The sequence below is a fragment of the Bufo gargarizans genome, chromosome 3 (genome assembly GCF_014858855.1).
Source record: "Bufo gargarizans isolate SCDJY-AF-19 chromosome 3, ASM1485885v1, whole genome shotgun sequence".
Classification (NCBI taxonomy): Eukaryota; Metazoa; Chordata; class Amphibia; order Anura; family Bufonidae; genus Bufo; species Bufo gargarizans.
In genome coordinates, this window is record NC_058082.1 from 30,238,453 (window position 1) to 30,260,556 (window position 22,104).

The 22,104-nt window shown below is 42.7% G+C and overlaps 1 protein-coding gene across 2 annotated transcripts in view; it reads left to right on the plus strand.

Annotated features, from left to right (window-relative positions):
* Positions 1-22,104, plus strand: part of SLC36A4 (solute carrier family 36 member 4) — a 284,195-nt gene that overhangs the window by 92,689 nt on the left and 169,402 nt on the right. For both annotated transcript variants that reach the window (XM_044286008.1, XM_044286009.1), the window contains 2 exons: positions 8,658-8,827; positions 11,446-11,615. In XM_044286008.1, the coding sequence (XP_044141943.1) occupies positions 8,658-8,827; positions 11,446-11,615 (340 nt within the window). The remainder of the gene's footprint in view (positions 1-8,657; positions 8,828-11,445; positions 11,616-22,104) is intronic.

Here is a 22,104-nt window from a genome sequence, read left to right on the forward strand (position 1 = left end):
CTAAAGGTGGAAGTGCTCATGCGCTGGAACCTAAGCGCTGCTGACACTGAAACAAACCCTCAGCTAGGGAGCTGGAGATAAGACAACCAGTTCCTTGCTCTTGTGAAGGAACCAGCGTTTCCCTGAGGCCTAGCCAGAACACACAACGAAAGGGAAGGAAGGAGGACTTGGCTTTAGACGGACGGGGAGCAGGAGATCCACCAAATACTAGCTGAGAACTCCAGGAGCAAATATAAACGTCAAAGGCTGTAGTGAGAGACAGGCATAAATAGAACCACTAAATAGCTAATGAGCAGAACCTGTGGGGAGGTGGGATCCTGCCCAAAACAACAGCAAGGAAAAAGAGAAAGATCTGTCAGATAGACTTGCTGCACGTGAGTCTATCAGATCTTCTCAGGCCTCTCATAGGGCAGGCCGTGACATTTAGGCCTTATTCAGATGACCGTATTTTCAGTCTGTATCTGATCTGTATTTTTTTGCAGATTGCACGCAGACCCATTAATTCTGTGGGGCAGCAAAAAATGCCGATAGCACACGAATGTCATCCATGTGGTGTCTGCATCCGTGCGACTAAACCAAAAATTATAGAGCATGTACTATTCTTTTGCATTTCTTTCAATGGGGCCAGCGAAAAGTGCGGGATGCACGTGGACTGCATCCGTATTTTGCGAACTCGTGATTTGTGTACCTCAAAATTGATACGTCGTGAGAATGCCCCGTAAAAGGGAGTCTGTCACCAGGAAATTCACTGATATACCAGCCACAATGCATTGTAGGGCCAGCTCAGCTGGATATAATGATACCAATCACTTAGCGATCCTTTGCTTCATTCTGGAGAAATAAGATTTTAATCCATACTTTTAGGGCTCATTCAGATGACTGTTTGCGGAACGGATGCGGACCGCGGGTGCTGTCCGCATCCGAAATTCCGTTCTGTTTGCAGAGAAGAATAGGCATTTCTATCATAGTGCCGGCCATGTGCGATTTAAAAAATGAGGAATGCACACGACCGGTTTCCGTGTTTTGCACATCCGAAATTTGCGGAGCGCAAATCACTACGGCCGTCTGAATGAGCCCTCAAGCCATTGTATATGAGCAACTTCCATTCTGACGGACTCAAGCCGCCCTTGCATTACATGCATCAAGAGTCCTGAATTTGCTGGGATTTATCCACATTTTCAGAGAAAATTTCTGCAAATTTGGCTACTCTTTACATGAAAATGGGAGGAGCTTGTTCTCAAAGGGGTTTTCCAGATCTCATCTTATCCATGCTTTTTTTCTGTTTGGACTCTCCTGACTTGTTCTTATCATATAAACCAATCCCTGTGGTCTATTTCCATCCTGTATGTAGCACTTCCTGTTGCTGTATCCAACCAAACCCATGATGCACTTCTCCTTCCTCTGCCACAGCTCCAGCACTGCCCCTAACAACGCCCCCAGCTAGTATATAGCTCCTCCCACCCAGCTAGTTACATAGACACTCCCTATCATTGCCCCTAACAACGCCCAGCTAGTTTATAGCTCCTCCCACCCAGCTAATTACATGGACACTCCCCTATCACTGCCCTGTCTATAGACATAACATCACAGGAAATAAGAAAAAGCAATAGACATGGTCATGTAACCACAGCCCAGAACGGAAGATAGGAGCAATAAAAGTAAAAGAAATACATTAGAAAATTACAGTGACCTCCATAAATAATAATTTTTAAAGGATGTTGATACAAAACGGAAAACCCCTTTTAAATGTCCCAAAACGCACAAAGTATGGTTGTCATTTAATATCATACTTCCATTGCTGTGACCATTGCAGAGGAAATGCCTGGCTGGCCATGGCCTTCCCTGACCGAATCCGTTTTTTGCTGAGAGCAGGACCCAGGCGACCACCTGGTTGTCCCAGGAGTGCATTTGGAAAGGGCTTACCTCTGATAAGACAACCCCTTTAAGTACTTACTTTTAAAGGGCATCTGTCTGCAGATTTGTACCTATGTAACTGGCTGACCTGCCTCATGTGCGCTTGGCAGCTGAAGGCATCTGATTGACAGGACCAGTTGTGATCACGTTTATACTGCCTGGTCGCGTCAATCAAAGTGCAGAGGGTGCAGCAGTTACAGAGAGAGCAGAGCCTCTAGGTGTAATGGCAAAGCTCCCCCGTTGCTCCTAGAGGCTCATTTGCATGAATTAAAATGTCCTTTTTCTCAGCAATGCGGGCACATATGAACATGGGACCAACACAGATGCCTTCAGCTGCCAAGTGCACATGTCACAGGTCAGCCAGGTACAAAACTGCTGACAGATGCCCTTTAAATTTCTTTGCTTTACTTAGAAGGGAATGAAAGTGGTCAGTAGGTGTCGGTGGGATGTAGGTGTCACTTCATGCTCTTCCTTCAATCGTTTCTAATTGGGAATCCTTATGTATGGCTTTATTGATCCTAACAGGGAAGTAGTGGAGATTCACGTGAATAATTTCTTCAGAGCATAGAAGCTCTTCTCATATAGACATCGATTTCTCATGCCGTCAAGGATCTCTTTGTTGTAGCTTATACTCCTGATATACCCTTTCCTTTTAAATTACCATTTTTTTCTTTTAACCAGTTTGGATTTTGTGGTAGAATTGATTTTCACCACATTAAAGGCTATGGACACTCTCAGGGCAATTTTTTTGATGATTGCATTTTACTCATTTTGGGCTAAAAATCATTTTTTCAATTGGTCAGGATTAAAAATCTTCAGCCGTTTTTGAAGTACAGGGGTTAAAAAAAAATCAGTCTGTTTGCAGACTGCTCATGGGAAGCCCTATCTCTGATCTCCTGAGCTCATAGACATTCATTATAGCTAGACTCTTATCAAACTGATACCAATATGACTTAGGCTGGTTTTCCTGTATTGAGTTCCGTTATAGGGGCACAATACCGGAAAAAAACCTGCATTCGTTTTGTCCTAATGCATTGTGAATGGAAAGCAATCCATTCAGTATGCATCAGGATGTCCTCTGTTCCGCCACTTTTACGGTATTTGGCCTGCGGTATTTTCTCCGGCCAAAATTCTGTAACACTTGCAGGATTGCCGAATCCGGCATTAATTTCCATTGAAATGTATTAATGCCGGATCCGGGAACCAAGTGTTCAGGATTAGTGATGAGCGAACTTGTGTTTTAAGTTCGGCGTCTAAAGTTCGGGTTCGAGTTAGCGGAGAATCCCGATATGGATTCCGAATTCCGTTGTGGTCCGTGGTAGCGGAATCAATAATCGGCCATTATTGATTCCGCTACCACGGACCACAACGGTATTCGGAATCCATATCGGGATTCTCCGCTAACCGGAAGCCGGACTTTAGACGCCGAACTTAAAACACAAGTTCGCTCATCACTATTCAGGATGACACCGGAGAGACGGATCCGATATTTCAATGCATTTGTCAGACAGATCCGGATCTGGAAACAAATGATATCCGTTTGCATATGGATTTCCGGATCCGGCAGGGATTCTTCTAACGCTAGTGTGAAAGTACCCTTAAATGAGTGTTTATGATGTCAGGAGATCAGAAATAAGGCTTCACATGAGCAGTCAGCTGATGGGACTGAGAAGTGATAGTCTGCAATCAGACAGATTTTTTTTTTTTTTTTAACCCCTGTATCTCAAAAACAGCTAAACATTTTTAAAAGACCAAACAAAAAATATATTGTTAGCCCAAAATTATTAAAATGCAATCATTAAAAATTGCTATAGTAGTTAAGTTAGGGGTTTTGCCATCTCAAGATTTGTGGCATATGTCTAGGATATGCCACAATTGTCAGATAGGTACTAGTGACACCTCTGGGACCCTCCCCTATTTCCAGAACACATACGTTGCCTTGTCCTCCTGTTCATTGCTATGGGACTCCCAAAAACAGCTGAACAAATGCGCTCAGCTATCTTTGGAATTCCCATAGCAGTGAATGGAGAGCAAGCTGTAGAAACGAGGCCACTACTCCATTTACTGCTATGGGACTGCTGGAAATAGCTGAGCCAGAGGTGAAAACCCCTTTTAAAGGCAAATATTTCACACAGATGTCTTTAACGTTTAAAGTAAAGGGGCACTCCTGGCTACAGATACTTCTGACCTATTCTCTGGCACCCCCGTCATTCAGCACTTTTAGGCCAGAAACTATACTGTGTATGGAGCTGCAGGCAGGCAATGCTTTTTACACTATGTAATGGCTGTGCCAGAGTTAAAGGCTATGTACGCCTTCGGGGGGAATTTTTTTTTAATGATTTTATTTTGGACTAAAAATAATTTTTTCATTTGGTCTTTATTAAAAATATTCAGCCGTTCTGTCACAAAGGGTTAACGGCTTATCTAGCTTTGTTGTACATTCACTTTAAATTTGTATCTGTCATCTCATAAACCTTATCTCTAAATTACTCAAGTTCAAAAACACTTAAGCCACATTGTTATCACTAAGATAAGAATTGCGCTAAAATGAGTGTTTAGAAGGTCAGAGATAAGGAGCTGAGCTGTGCTGCCTGAAGGAACAGTCAAAATTCATATCCTGCTACTAGAGAATCTCAAAGCAGTACAGAGAAAGGGGCTCAAAATCTGTAATAAAGACCAGATGAAAAAATGATTTTTAGCTCAAAATGAGTACAATGCAGTAATAAAAATATTGCCCCTTAAGGTGTACATAACATTTAATGCAGCTGAGCGCCAATTCAAGTGATCAGCTTTTTGAAGCACTGCGGCTTCCTCACAGCTTAACCACGCACAGCGCCGTACATTGTACAGCGGCTGAGCTTTGTACTGCAGCCCAGGCCCATTCACTTGAATAGGACTGAGCTGCAGCTCGGCCATGTGACCGATGAACACAACGTCACTGGCCACGAAATACGCACCGGTACTCATGAGTGCGCCGCAGCCTCTTCAAGCAGCTCATTGGCGGTGGTGCCGGGGGTCAGAACCCCACCGATCTGATCCTGAGGATAGATAATCAGCATGTGAGTCTTGGAAATCCCTATTGTATCTTGTTTTTCCGTCTTTATTTTAATTATACATAATCCAGCAAGCACTTAATTTCCAGATCACTGGAATTTTACTATATTACAGCCATAATAAGAGAATACTTTGCAGCTATAAATTGTGAAGTGTTATGACATTACTACATTTATCACCTGTAAATCGGCCCGCTTCTGCCTACGCACCCCAAGCCCTTTGTGTTCTTCTCGGCACTGTCCTCCTTAACCGTCCTGCATTACAGCACCGCATCTCTTGATAGATTTCCCGCCTCAGGGAATAATTCGCATTTAGCCGTTCTGTCCGAGTAAAGTGGGAAAGAATGGAGGGATATTATTTGATTCATTCATTTGTGCTAAATGGCACCTTAGGCCATTAATAAGGTTGGCGTGGAGTAGTGTAGAAGAGCGCTCTTCATGATCTGGGGCGCTTTCTGCAGAGCATGGTGAATCGCAGGCTTCATATTATGTGCCATCATAAGAGAGGAAATAAAATAACGAATATTCTTCTGGAAATGATCGTTGACCTACATTAACCTTGGTGAATTTACACTTTCGAAATACACGGCTAGTCCATAATACATAGTAAAATTTTATTAGCGGGTTATTGTCCTCGTAGAAAATGATAGGATAGGCGATCACTATTAGTCGGGGGCTCAGACTTCCAGTACCTTCACCGATCAGGAGGACAAAGGGGCGGCTGAGGTGGTGCACCTTTGAATGGAGCTATACTGCAGCTCCTTGCACAGTGGCTAGTCAAGAACTTTGCTGTTAAGTGAAAACTTGCTCTGGAAATACTCTGTCGGCACCTGGTATATTTCATGCGGTGCCCGCGTCCGGGGTAGGCGTCCTGTATCAAAGTAGAAAAGGAAGATCGGCACTCACATGACTTGTAATACTGTATAAATTTATTTCCAGATTAGCATCGAATCTTGACGCGTTTCGGGCGGCTCTAACACAAGTTTTCCTCAAACATGCACGTTTGAGAAAGGCTTGTGTTAGGGCCGAAACGCGTCAGTTTCATGGTCATTTGAAAATAAATGTATACAGTATTGCAAGTCAAGTGAAAACTGTGACTGGACTGCAGCTCTAAACTAGCACCGCAGCCCCTTCATCCTCAGGATCGGGGAGAGTTCATGACAGTCGAACCCACACCGGTCCTGCCCTAGCATATTGCCATAACTTTTCGTAATAGGAATACCCTTTTATGTCAGGGTAACCCAAATTGTTGTGAGAATATTGAGCATCGCAGTTCAATGAACGTTCATTTGAAAGGTCACCGTATACAGAGAATCTCCAGGAAGAAAAGAGCACAGTGCTCATATAAATAAAGCTTGTATTAGTTTGTAAAAAGGGTGTATCCAAAATAAAAAAAATGGTGCAACTCTGCAAATTGTTTTGTGTATGCAGCTCCTATGCAGACTTATATGTCTTCAAGATGACAGACAGATCCTGTAGTCATTTCTGAACCCCTTAGGCGTCTTTCACACGGGTGATGTGAACGCATTGCACCCGCACTGAATCCGGACCCATTCATTTCATGATTTTCACGCATCACTTGTGCGTTGCGTGAAAATCGCAGCATGTTCTATATTCTGCGTTTTTCACACAACGCAGGCCCCATAGAAGTGAATGGGGCTGCGTGAAAATCGCAAGCATCTGCAAGCAAGTGCGGATGCGGTGCGATTTTCACGCATGGTTGCTAGGAAACTATCGGGATGGGGACCCGATCATTATTATTTTCCCTTATAACATGGTTATAACGGAAAATAGTAGCATTCTGAATACAGAATGCATAGTACAATAGGGCTGGAGGGGTAAAAAAAACCAACAAAATAATTTAACTTACCTAGATCCACTTGCTCGCGCAGCCGGCATCTCTTCTGTCTTCTTCTTTGCTGTGTACAGGAAAAGGACCTGTGGTGACGTCACTTCGGTCATCACATGATCCATCACATGATCCATCACCATGGTAAAAGATCATGTGATGGACCATGTGATGACAAGAGTGACGTCACCACAGGTCCTTTTCCTGTACACAGCAAAGATGAAGACAGAAGAGAAGCCGGGCTGTGCGAGCAAGTGGATTAAGGTGAGTTAAATTATTTTTTATTTTATTTTTTAACCCCTCCAGCGCTATTGTACTATGCATTCTGTATTAAGAATGCTATTATTTTCCCTTATAATCCAAATCGGCGGATCCGGCAGGCAGTTCCGACTACAGAACTGCCCGCCGGATCACACTGCCGCACGTGTAAAAGTAGCCTTACTTACACTTGCTGGAGTGGAATCTGTGCACCTGGAACATCCCTTGGCTAGATAGCTGGGGACGATACTGCTCCAGAGATAAATTGGATACTGAAGCAGCTATTGAACATCAGTTATTGGCTCTTCTTTGTTCTCTCCTCTCCATTAGGCTAAAGCTGGCCATACACGTCAGATAATCCTACCACAAGTTAAGTTCTGGCAGCGGATTATCTTTCTGACAACAAAAGTATTGGGCAGTTGCCAACGTGCGTTTCGGCGTTCCTTCGTCTGGGGGGTAACATCATCATTGTGAATCATGCCTAATAAACCCACCAACACCAATCACAAAGAGGCTCCTCTTAATGTAAAAAAGTATCACTTGAGTATAGGCCGCAATCGCTTCCAGGCCAAGTGTCGCGCTCACATGCACGCGGTCACGTGACAATAGGTCATATGACCTAGGGCGGAGCGTAGAGACACATAGCCGGAAGGTGTCATGTGAGAGCCATCAGTCATGTGCTCCACTCAGCCAGATACCTCATCAAATAAGGCTACTTTCACACTAGCGTTTTGGCTTTTCGTTTCTGAAATCTGTCCAGGGCTCTCGCAAGCGGTACAAAACAGATTTTGCCCTAATGCGTTTCTGAATGGAAAAGGATCCGTTCAGAATGCAATCCGCAAAAAACGCTAGTGTGAAAGTAGCCTAACAAGTCTATAGGAAAGTGTACCTTGGCTCCCCCTCGGGTGACCATTTAGTACTACAGTTGGTATTAAACATCAGTTTATATATATATTTCGTTGTCCATCTACTAATCCAGAATATCTGATAGTTCAGTCCCATTGATGCTGGTGCAAAGGGTTGTTCTGTCATGACAACCCCTTTCCAACATATAGACTTTCCAATCATCAGATGATCACCACGGCTCTGACAACTGAGGTTTCAATGGGCTCCTTTGATGTGGTATTACCAAGTGAATGCCAATGGAGATCTATGTGTATTCCGAATAGATCTGCTCACTCAGACTTGACCTTCTACCAGGACTCATTTGGAAGCAGTGGATGGGGGCTTTGACGGAGCCCACAATTTGCTTGGAATTGTTGGGTCAGAACTGGTCTTTCACTACAGAAGACTATCTGAATGTGTCCAAAACTGATCGAGCAACATCTAAATGTTCTCATGTTTACAAGAGTTTCCTATTGCTACCTCCATTTTCCAAGGCTTGTTGTCTTCTGCTGGACTTTTAGTGCCCCTTATCATGTCAGAGTCTTGGCCCACTGGAGGATGTAGCCCTGGTATACACTGTTGTAGTAGCCACCAGAACTATAGGAGATAAGACATGAATAAACAATGCTCTCATGTTGCTTTAGGCGTGATTTTCAGCATGACAAGCTCTCGTTCTTTCTTTGTGCTTTATCTTACAGGTTCTCCCCCTGGAAAACCAAATGAAAGAAAAGAGAGAGTTTACTCGCGCCTTGAACATTGGTATGGCAATAGTGATGGTTTTGTATATCTCGCTGGCCACAGTGGGTTACTTGAGTTTCGGAGACCAAATCAAAGGCAGCATTACTCTAAACCTTCCTCAGGATTCCTGGTGAGTTCCATTTATGCATCTTATCTTCAAAATATTCTGATGTGACTTTTCATAGCACAAAACATTCAAGGAGGATCGCACTGTGCCGGCAGCTCCTTAGATAATGTCTTTTGATTTCCTAAGATGAATATCAATGAAGATTTTCTTCTTCTAAGTGAATGCAGTAAGGCTTTCATTTGGTGAGGGGGAATCTTAAATGAGGTTCAGGACAGATGGACTGTGAATGTGTCATCTGTGTGGCCACCAGAGCGAAGAGGACAATGTGTGGTGCCCCCTTAATAGTTTACACAGGTACAGAGTGTGGCAGTGCCTTGTACTGCAGTTCAATCACATTCATGTGAATGGAATTTAGCCGCTGTCCCAGGCACCGCTGACGGTATGGAGGAGCTGCTATGACTGTGTACACAATGAAGGTGATAACGTGCTAGAGAGCCATGGCCCCTTCATTCTGCTGATTAACATGGTTCTCCAGGGTCTGGACAACCACCAATCAAACATGGATAAGCTATTCTAAACATTATCCAAAAGGTAGGCAATCAATATTTAGGTCCCGGAAGGACATATAACATACACTATAAGGATAAAACTAGAAGGACACCTACATATTACACCAACATAAATCCATAGACATTAATATGGAGTTTGTTCCACTTGGCAAAGTAAAGCAGTTTCCACTCTTCCGGAAAGGTTTTCTACATGATTTTGGAGTGTCTGTGGGAATGTTTAACCCTTTTTTGAGAAGATCATTTGTGAGGTCAGAAACTGATGTTGGAGTAGATGTGTTTTGCTAACAAATAGACCATTTCCAGTTCAGATACTCTTTAAAGAGAGACTACACACCACTTTAAGAATAATAAAATATATAAGTTTATTAAGGTAATAGTAGTAATCCGGAAAATGTATGTCCTTCTTTAGCATATGTAAACAAAGGGAAAAGAACTTGTATCACCCAAAGAGTAGAAATCTTATAAAGAATAAGGGTTAGATAAAACATAACACATACGCACTAATTACATCCACACGTCATCCAGAGTTCTGACTACATCTAGGATGAAGGAGCCTACATCATCTGACAGTGACACAGCAGCTGGATAACCCCTTTTAAGGTTCATCTCGTAGACAGATGTCCTGACATTTTTCTTTAGAATTTGCTGGTATAATTCAGAATTATTCATTCCATCAATGATGGCAAGCCATTCTGGCCCAGATGCAGCAAAACAGCCCCACACCATGACACTACCACCATTGTGTTTCACAGATGAGATGAGGTTTTTATGCTGAATTGCAGTGTTTTTCTTTCTCCAAATATAACATTTTTTATTTAAACCAAAAAGTTCTATTTTAGTTTCATTCGTCCACAAAGCATTGTTCCAGTAGTCTTTTGTCCAGGTGATCTATAGCAATAGGCAGCAAAGTTATTTTTTGGAGAGCAGCAGCTTTCTCCATGCAATCCTTTGTTGTTCAGTGTCCTCCTGATGGTGAACATTCATGAACATTAACATTAGCTAATGTGAGAAAGGCCATTAGTTTCTTAGAGTTTCCCTTGGGCTCCTTTCTGACCTCTTGCAGACTATTACATACCTTGCTCTTGGCGTGATCTTTGTTGTTTGACTCCTGGAGAGGGTATTAATGGTCTTGCATTTCTTCCATTTGCAAACAATCTGTCTGTCTGTCCAAGTGCTTTAGAGATGGTTTTGTAACCTTTTCCAGCCTGATGAGCATCAACAAGTCTCCTTCTGAGGTCCTTAGAAATCTCCTTTGTTTGTGCCATGATAAAATTCCACAAACGTGTTCTGAAGATCAGACTTTGATTCCATTTCTTTAATTAAAACAGGCCGGCCAATCAACTGATTATCATCCCATTGATTGAAAACACCTAAATTTCATCTTCTAATGATCTGCTAACCCTAAAGATATATTCTGTGGAGCCCCCCCAATGAAAACAGAGCTGTGCTGGTCGCATATGTGCGTGGACGCTACATTAATTTCTATGGGAATTCTGGAGATAGCTGAGCGCTGTACTTGTCTGTGCCTTGAACTCTCATAGAAATAGATGCAGTGGCAGTGCACATGCCTGACCAGCCACTTTGTTCACAACACAACCCCCTAGAAGACATATTTTCAATTAAATTTTGGGTGGTCATCTTGGAGAGGTTTCACTGTTTATAGTGTATGTTACTACAATAACGACAGCTATGATTTATTACGTATAAATTTTCATTTAAAGAAATATTCCTCTTTTGAAAGTTCTATTGTTCAGGGGGAGACAAACTTTCCATGTGATGAAAGAAGCTTTTTGCAAGTATTAGTCAAGGTTTTTAATCTAGTAATAGTATGCTGGCTAACTTTATAGTGACAACCTTTTGAAGAACCATGTTGGTACATTTAGGATACAGTCTGACGGTGTGGCTGGTAGCCAATGGCCACATGACTTTACCTCAAACTCTTGCTGCCTTGGGTGGGCATGGCTTGACCGCATGTGACCAGCACACCATCTGCCCGTGCCCTTACAGATTACTGTAATTGTTGATCTGAATCTTGCTAAAAAAAAAAGTGACTGCAATGGGAATGCTACGTTTATGGCCACTCACTGTATTTTTGACCTTCTTCATCCTCAGGGTCTATCAGCTGGTGAAGGCTTTCTACTGCTTTGGAATTTATGTGACCTATGCGATTCAGTACTATGTTCCTGCTGAAATTATCCTGCCAATGGTTACCTCAAGAGTGTTCAAGAAATGGAAGCTGCCCTGTGAACTTACTGTGAGGACGTTACTGGTCTGTGCAACTTGTGAGTAGAATAGACCCTTTAATTATGACTGGTTACGATATGGGAATGGTCTACGTTTGAAGAAGTGATCTCCTAAAGGCATCGCCTTTCCATATGCCTTTTTGAGCCATATATAGACATCCCTCTCTTGTGGGCTCACTTGTGTGAGCCAGAATGGAGATCTTTTCATTTTAATGGCTGCCATGTAATCCTGCATTTCTCCTCCAGTGGCCATTGCAAGAAAAATAAGTGGCCATATCACTGGGGATTAGAGAAACCAAACCTGGGGAAATCACCTGATCATGCTCAGTTTTTAAAAGGGGTTGTCTTGGTGCTTTAAAACGTTTTCTGATATTTTTTTTTACTGATGGACCCATCCTCAGGATAGGTCATCAGTATCTGATCGGTGGGGATCAAGTGAATGGGGATGAGCTGCGAGTGAGCTATGAAAAGTCAACGGCACTCCGTTCTCTAAACAGCTGATCGGCCAGGGTCCCAGGTGTCGGACCCTTACCAATCAGATACTGATGACCTATCCATGGATAGGTCATCGGTAAAAAAATCGCGGAAAACCCTTTTAAAGGAAACTCTCACCTTTGGAAAAACTTTGCAGAGCATAGTATCCAGTAGTCCATGAGCCATAGAATAATCAAGATTCTCACAAGACCAAAGTCAGAAGGCTGAGCCGTAGAATAATCTAGAATCTCACAGGACCAGAGGCAGAAGACTTAGCCATAGAATAATCTAGAATCTGACAAGGCCAGAGGCAGAAGACTGAGCCATAGAATAATCTAGAATCTCACAGGACCAGAGGCAAAAGACTAAGCCGTAGAATAATCTAGAATCTGACAAGACCAGAGGCAGAAGACTGAGCCGCAGAATAACCTAGAACCTGACAAGACCAGAGGCAGAAGACTGAGCTTTAGAATAATCTAGAATCTGACAAGACCAGAGGCAGAGGACTGAGCCATAGAATAATCTAGAGAGGCTGGAGACTGAGCCGTAGAATAATCTAGAATATTTGGGGGTGCATGGTATTGATTGAACAAATATCTTTGAACATGAGAAAATGAATAATGTTGTTTCTGACCATTTTTCTCTACATAAGATCTTCAAAGTTTAAATGATACTTGGTCCAATTGAAATAAGAAAATTAAAGGGGTTATCCTACGATTTAAAACATGAAAATCAGACATCCTATAGTGGATGACAATCTCTTTCTAACAAAGCTATAACCAGCCCTGTACCTCACATGGGTCCAGAGATCTCCTCATTCATTGCTCTAATTGCTCTGCTAGATTTTGTTCAGGCTGGAAGATCAAGGGCATCTCCTTTCTGCTGCAGCTCTGTCCTGATCATAGCTCAGGGGTGTGTCCTTTCTGTGACAGCTGTCACCGTCACACCTTTTAACATTTAATCCAGAGCTGGCAGTTAAAGGGTTTCTTCAGGACTTTTATACTGATGACCTATTCTCTGGATAGGTCATCAGTATCTGATTGGTGGGGTCAAACACTTGAGTGTCGGACCCCCGCAGTTCTGCAGTAAGAAGGCTCCGGTGGTGCTCACAGTAATGCCGTGGCCTTCTCCAGCTTTTCTTAAGGCGTGTGTTGCCACGTGGCCACGTTCATTGGTCGTGTGGCCTAGGTGCAGCTCAGCCTCATAGAAGTGAATGGGGCTGAGCTGTGATACCAGGCACAACCACTATGCAATGTACGGCGCTGTGCTTGGTGAGCTAAGAGAAGTCCTTGGTGCTGCTGGTGGGGGTAATGGGTGTCCAAAGGATAGGTCATCAGGCTAAAAGTCCCGGAAAACCCCTTTAAAGGATGGAACAGAACACGTGCGACCACTTTAGCGATATCACTGAGTTTGGCAGAGAAATAAGGAAAAGAACAAACAGTAGGTGGCGCTGTACGGATACGTTTTATTGAGTAAATCAGTGGCTTTACTAAATTCTTAATTACATGCAACTACAAAAGTATTCGGATCCAGGTGCTGGTTTGAAAAATGCTGAATATTTTTCATGGGACAACCCCTTTAAGATTAAAATCTGGGGTAAACCAAGATATGAAACAAAAAATAACCTTTATAATGTATCATTCCAAAAGGTATAGTTTTGCTGTCAGCATAGATGCCCAAAACACCCCCTGGTGATGAAAGAGTTAAGGTGCAAAAAGTAAAATGAATTCCGAATTTAATCTCTTTACGTTCCTTTTACTGTTCTTTATGTGGGATGCGATTTATAAATAGATGAAAGCAAATGTTTTATGTTTTCCTCGGCAAATGGACCTTATTATTCAAGTTTTTTTTTTATTTACTGTTGAAAGTTTTTCTAATCCATATATTTTCATGCTTTTTCTAAACAAGTCCATTAAGATCTCATGCACGGTACTCGCTTTTGACAATTTTCATTCTATTGTGTCCCGTCATGAATGATAAACCCAGCTTCACACTGTATCGTACCGTTCAAAGCCGAGGCTTTTTATTTCTTGCAGAGCTTTTAAACTGCAGCACTCAATTATTTGCAGCAGCGACACATGAAAGGGAGATCTCCCTTTTCTCACTACTTTCTCGAATCAGTCTTGTGAAATGACCCCATTCTGTCTCGTTCATCTGATAGGCGGCTTAACAAAATATATTGTGTGAACTAATTTCAAAACATGGATATCCCGTCTCTCCCCTGCAGAAAACGGAAAGCCACAGGCGCTGGACTCTGGTTGATATCCAGCGCCAGTCTTGGTAGATACGTTTAACATTGCAGCATTCTTATAATTCACAGGATTTGCATGGATTATAAAGATGAAAATGAGTCTCCATGTCAGTCAGGTGCTGTACAGGCTTGACATTCCTGTATGGCACTGCAGACGCTCTTCCTTATCATATACTGTACATGAGACCCAGCTTTACTTTTGAACATTTGCATATAATGTTCTGTGATTTTGCTTTCTTTGCACCCACCTGTGAACAGATTGTATACAATGATATATAGGTGGATTTACTATTACTTTCCTAAATGTAGACATCATAAACCTAAAGACAGGCAGGTCACTGGCACATGAGATATGATACATTTGGCACATCCTGCTAGATGTGCTAAACACTTTTCCATTACATTACTTCTCCTGTACTGAACCTGAGTTACATCTTGTATTATCCTCCAGAGCGGCACTCACTATTCTGCTGGTGCAGTCACTGTGTATATACATTACATTACTTATCCTGTACTGATCCTGAGTTACATCCTGTATTATACTCCAGAGCTGCACTCACTATTCTGCTGGTGAAGTCACTGTGTACATACATTACATTACTTATCCTGTACTGATCCTGAGTTACATTCTGTATTATACTCCGGAGCTGCACTCTCTATTCTGCTGGTGAAGTCACTGTGTACATACATTACATTACTTATCCTGTACTGATCCTGAGTTACATCCTGTATTATGCTCCAGAGCTGCACTCACTATTCTGCTGGTGGAGTCACTGTATACATACATTACATTACTTATCCTGTACTGATCCTGAGTTACATCCTGTATTATACTTCAGAGCTGCACTCACTATTCTGCTGGTGGAGTCACTGTATACATGCATTACATTACTTATCCTGTACTGATCCTGAGTTACATCCTGTATTATGCTCCAGAGCTGCACTCACTATTCTGCTGGTGCAGTCACTGTGTACATACATACATTACTGATCCTGAGTTACATCCTGTATTATCCTCCAGAGCTGCACTCACTATTCTGCTGGTGCAGTCACTGTGTACATACAATACATTACTTATCCTGTACTGATCCTGAGTTACATCCTGTATTATACTCCAGAGCTGCACTCACTATTCTGCTGGTGCAGTCACTGTGTACATACATACATTACTGATCCTGAGTTACATCCTGTATTATACTCCAGAGCTGCACTCACTATTCTGCTGGTGCAGTCACTGTGTACATACATTACATTACTTATCCTGTACTGATCCTGAGTTACATACTGTATTATACTCCAGAGCTGCACTCACTATTCTGCTGGTGCAGTCACTGTGTACATACAATACATTACTTATCCTGTACTGATCCTGAGTTACATCCTGTATTATACTCCAGAGCTGCACTCACTATTCTGCTGGTGCAGTCACTGTGTACATACATTACATTACTTATCCTGTACTGATCCTGAGTTACATCCTGTATTATACTCCAGAGCTGCACTCACTATTCTGCTGGTGGTGTCACTGTGTACATACATTACATTACTTATTCTGTACTGATCCTGAGTTACATCATGTATTATACTCCAGAGCTGCACTCACTATTCGGCTGGTTGCTAAGCTGCTGTAATGCAGGCATCTGTTTTCCTCCATCAGATCACTGTACATTGTCTGGTCTAAAGACGACAATTTCCATTCTGCAGATCCCCAGAGCATGGTCTGTGCTGATCAACTTGGACTCTAGGTGGCACTGAGACATTGTTATGAACTGTTGGGACTGTTGAAAGCGTGTGCTCACCGACATTATTTATTATTATAATGGGAACGCTGTTGTAAGAAATAAGGGACAACCCACATATAAGGGGTCTGAGAATTGGGGCAGAAGAGCATAAGTGCTTTCGCTGATGACTTACTATTGATGCTTACAAACCCCACTCAAGCTCTCCCACTGCTCATGAATATATTAGAGAACTTTGGTACGCTAATTTCAAAGTTAACTATTCTAAATCGGAGGCATGGAATAGAACTGCCAATAAAACAAGTAAAACACTTAAGTTCCTCTTTCCCCTTCAAGTGGCAATCGGCAAAACTCAAATATCTTGGGATCTTTCTAACCAGAAAATTCTCTACTTTATATCCAGCCAATTACACTCCTTTGTTACAAAAGGTCAAGGAAAAGCTGAATTCACTGTCTCTACCTTATGTTTCCTGGTTAGGGGGAAAAAAACTTTTACAGACGTATATTATGCCAAAATTTCTTTACTTACTTCAAATGGTGCCTATATACCTACCCCACTCCTTTTTTGTTAGAGTGCACAGTCTGTTTACCTGCTTCCTATGGAAGGGTAAGAAACCAAGACTAGCGTATGATAGAATGATCCACGGAGGCTGTGATCCCCCAGATATAAAAACATACTATAAGGCAGTCCAGATGAAAAGATGGCTTCAAATATGTGTTTCAAAATTTAGTATCTTAGGTTCCAGTATAGAATTAGCTAATATCTCGGACAGATTAGCGGGTCTTTGGGGAGTTCCGATTTCTCAGCCAAATATGGCAGGTTTGACAAAAGGGATATAGAACACTATCAGTGCCATCCACACCAGCAGGACTCTTATTATTATTTTTAATTTTTTTCTGACTCTCCAAGTAATTTGCCTTCAGCTCTAACCCCTTTTCTACTCTACCCAAACACCGCCAATCATCCTGCTTACTGGAGCCTGCTCAAAGAAATGACTATCTCCGAATTAGCAGAGCGTACAAATACAACGCAGGAAACAGACAACTTCAGCGCCCAATATATAAAAGAAGGCAATTTCAAAAGATCATGTCAAGCCCTTCGATCTAGATACGCAACAAAGTCTGCAATGACTTGGTTGGAGAAATTGATATGCAATACCAAAAGTCCCTAGACATGCCACAAACTTTAATGTCCGAGAGCGAGGGGACCACTCCTGCCTATACTAAACTTTGGTAGAACGATTTGGATAGGTCTTTCTCTGTAGCAGAGATCGATCAGATACGTCTTAGGTCTCCTGGTTTTTAAAGGTGTATTAAAATTCAGGAACACTCTTATAAGACCATGACCAGATGGTATAATGACCCGAGGAAGCTTTTTTAAAATGGGACTTCGAGAGAGAGGTTCTTGCTGGAGATGCCTAGATGGGGAGGGCTCATTGTATCATATTTTCTGGTCATGTCCTCTGATTAAGGTCTACTGGGATCAGATAGAACGCACAATAAATATTATATGCCACACTGATATCCATCTGTCACCTTCCTCAGTTCTGTTGTGGCTTCCTTCAGAGAGCTGGACCCCAAAGGCTAATGACCTCCCTGCATGGTTGGTTCAGACAGCTAGACTGATGGAACCTATCCTCTGGCTCAGTACAGTGGCTGGAGAAGGTAGATCAGCTCTGCCTCATGGAGGAATTGGCCAGTTGGGAGAACAGATCTCACCCCAAATTCAAATGTGTATGTGTATGCTACTCCAACAGTTTGGGATCGTTTGTTTGTTATAAACCTCTATCAATTACGATAACTATCATAACCACACACAACCATACTCGTTACTAGAGGAGAGATCCCGGGAATGGTCTAATGTTTCAGGGCTATGAGCGATCCATTTGAGCACTTTGAATGTATCTTTCAATCAAGTAATAAAATATGCGTTCCTGTTCTTATTCTTATTTCCTCTTCCTAAAGGAGTCAGATGGATACAGTATATACTTACCCAAAATTGTAAGGGAGAGAGCATGTCTATCCTCTTTCATTGAAGGACTTCATAAGGAGCATCTGTATATGCTCAGATGTTTATTTCTGTTTTTCACCACAAACCTGTGAATAGTATACATAAATGTCAATTAAAGATATTTGTTAAAAAAAAAAAAAAAGAGTAACTAAACCTGTAAATGAATTTTTAATATGATGTCCCTAATGTCCTAAAAAACTTTTTTTCCCCATATACTTTATTATATGTATTTTCTTAGTGTTTTTCCTCCCTGAAGCGCAGCATTCACTGTGTGGGACATCATATTAAAATTTTATTCAAAGGGTTAGTTACTCTTTAACGGGCTGGATAGGGGAGAATTTATCAATAGCTGGATAGTTTTCTGCCCTACAAAAGTCACATTTTGCTCTCTTCATCACTTCTCGAAAGTGGAAGGGGGTTTAGCATGAGGGACGAGGCCTCCAGTAAACTGACAGGTCTACACCAGAAATCAATGTAAATTATGACACCTGCTTAGATTCGCTATTCTGGCGCACATTTCTGGTGTGCACCTCTTACGTGTTTTATATAGCGCTGACATATTCCGCAGCTCTTAACAGACATTATCATCACATTGTCCCCAATGGGGCTCACAGTCTTCCCCATCAGTATGTCTTTATAAGTTTGGAGTATTTTATCCCAGCGCAGTTTTGGTTGAGCCTTTTTGTGAACCTTTCTGCGTCACACGACGAACCTCAATCTAATTCTTGATGTGACTTGAGCGAATTGTCCTCTTTTATTTTTTTTTTTACAGTCCTTGCTGTAGTTATAAAGTAATTGTCCTGTTGTCGGTTTAACACTAGGGGGCGCCAGATGACATCCCGCTTTATTGTGCTCATGGATAACACTTCCTATCTGGACAGTATGTTCAGTATTTAGAGAAGACTGAATTATTTAACCCATCCTTCTCTTTGCTATCTCTATCAGTATTAGACATCTACATTATTACTACTTTACTACTACTTTATTATTCATTTTGGTTTTTTTTAAGAAAAATATTAGTGCAATTATAATCATTATATTCATACCGTACATATTGCAAGATAATATGTAATATTTAAAGGGGCCCTTTGCCATAAATGTCTGACAGGTGTGGTTCACACCTCGTTGGCTCACACCTGTCCAGAAAGCGGGGTCCCCTGACCTAATCACTTCTTTTTCATCAGATAGAGAGACACTGAGCTCTGTGTTTTCTGATTGAATAAAGTATTTTAATGTAAAACTGTTTCATTGCAACAATTTTTGTGACTTTTTAAAAAGTCATGGTTGATAAAGGTCTCATAAATTAGCTCACTGGTTAAAGCCTTATTCACACGTCAGTGTTTTGCTCAGTGGTTTCCATCTGTGATTGGGAGCCAAAACCAGGATTAGAGCCTCCTCAGGGATATGGTATAATGGAAAGATCTGCATCTGTTCTGTGTTTAGAGCCGCACCTGGTTTTGGCTCAAAATAACTGATGGAAATCACTGACCAAACACTGACGTGTGAATGAGGCATAACTGTGCCAAGCTTGCGAGTCATAGTTTTCCCCAGCACCAGTAACAAATTCTGCAAGTACATCTTCCCCTGTCCATTTATAGAGAGAGCCTGTGAGTCCCGCTTCCCATATTTACATATAGATAAGGCCTGTGAGTCCTGCTTCCCATATTTACATATAGATAAAGCCTGTGAGTCCTGCTTAACACATTTACATATAAAGCCTGTGAGTCCTGCTTCCCTGTCTACTTATAAATAAAGCCTGTGAGTCCTGCTTCTCCCACCCACTCATAGAGAAAGCCTGTGAGTCCTGCTTCTCCCACCCACTTATAGAGAAAGCCTGTGAGTCCTGCTTCCCACATTTACATATAGATAAAGCCTGTGAGTCCTGCTACCCCCACCCACTCATAGAGAAAGCCTGTGAGTCCTGCTTCCCCCACCCACTCATAGAGAAAGCCTGTGAGTCCTGCTTCCCCCACCCACTCATAGAGAAAGCCTGTGAGTCCTGCTACCCCCACCCACTCATAGAGAAAGCCTGTGAGTCCTGCTTCCCCCACCCACTCATAGAGAAAGCCTGTGAGTCCTGCTTCCCCCACCCACTCATAGAGAAAGCCTGTGAGTCCTGCTTCCCCCACCCACTCATAGAGAAAGCCTGTGAGTCCTGCTTCCCCCACCCACTCATAGAGAAAGCCTGTGAGTCCTGCTTCCCCCACCCACTCATAGAGAAAGCCTGTGAGTCCTGCTACCCCCACCCACTGAAAGACATAACATGTGGGTCCTGAGTGATATGCCTGCACTGTATCTTCAGATTCTTTTAGAAATTGAAATGTTCCGATACGATCCTGCTTTCTTCTGTGCTTTTATACTGCATTGGGTTTTTAGAGCAGTTCAGTTATTTTATTTAATCAAATTCTCCTTATTTTTTTTTTTTACACTTTTAAGCTGTTCTCCACAGACCAGAGGGTTGCTTATACCAGCGACGTCCTACACATTTACATAATCCTTCACCCTTTGCTCTGTCATGCAATATAAGTTTAGTTCTTTCTTCTTTTGTGATTTCCCCCCCCCCCCCCTGGTGTTTTATATATTTGTCTTTTATTTAAAGCATCTTACAAAACCCTATAACCCCATGTTTACTGTTCAAGGTGAATTGTGCGGTGAGTGCATGCAGAAAAGGGGCTGGCTAGGATTTTGATATCAATCACCTATTCTAAGCATAGCCCATCAATATCAGATTGGTGGAGCTCCGGCAAACCTGCACTCTAGCCGATCAGCTATTTTATTTTTTGCACCACCAGAATCGGAACTACACAGCTCTGTCCATTGTATAGTGGACGCAGTGGGTTACTGGAGCACTGCCCCCACTGAAGTGAATGGGAGTAATGCTGGTTTGACCGGCTCTGTCCACTACGCAGTGGACAGAGCTGTGTAGTTCTGGCGCTGGAGCTGCAAAGAATCAGTTGGGGTTTTGTATCCCTGCCAGTCTGGTAATGGTAGCAATCAACACAAAAATCTCTTTAAACTGATGACTTTTTTTTCTATCCCCCCCCCCCCCCCCCCAGGGACAGCATGTGGCATTGCAGGTTACCGTATTTTTCGCCCTGTAAGACGCACCGGCCCATAAGACGCACCTAGGTTTTAGAGGAAGACTATAAGAAAAAAAGATCAGACCTCAGCTAACAGCCCCAATCAGACCACCAGTGTTAATAAGACCCCAGCAAGACCTCAGCTCAGACCCACAATCAGACCTCAGCTCAGACCCACAATCAGACCTCAGCTCAGACCCACAATCAGACCTCAGCTCAGACCCACAATCAGACCTCAGCTCAGACCCACAATCAGACCTCAGCTCAGACCCACAATCAGACCTCAGCTCAGACCCACAATCAGACCTCAGCTCAGACCCCAATGTGAATGACCCCCCCAATCAGACCTCATATCATATAGCAGCCCCCACTGCCTCTCATATTAGCCCTCATTGCCTCATATCAGCCCTCAGTACCCCCATTGCCTCTCATATTGGTCCCCAGCAGCCCCCATTGCCTCATATCAGCCCCCATTCCCTCATATCAGCCCTCCGTACCCCCCATTGCTTCTCATATTGGCCCTCAGTAGCCCCCATTGTCTCTCTTATTAACCCCAGTAGCCCCCATTGCCTGTCATGTTAGCCCCCAGCAGCCCCCATTGTCTCAGATCAGCCCCTATTGCCTTATGGTTAATATAATAAATACACCACTTACCTCTCCTGCTCCTGGACGCCACCGCTCCTCACCGCCCTCGCTCTTCTTCCTCCTGCTCTCGGCCGTGCTGTGAACCGGCGCGCACAGCAAGAGGTCACAGAGCGCCCTCACTCTGTGCGCAGCCACTGCATAGCCGAGGACCAGGAAGCGGTGAGTACAGAGTCTTTACTGCTTCCTGGTCCTTTGGTACTAATGAGCTCATTAGTATTAGCCCCATAATACGCAGGGGCATTTTCCCCCACGTTCGGGGGGGAAAATGCGTCTTATGGGGCGAAAAATACAGTAGCTATATTACAAACAAATGGAACCGAGGTGCAAT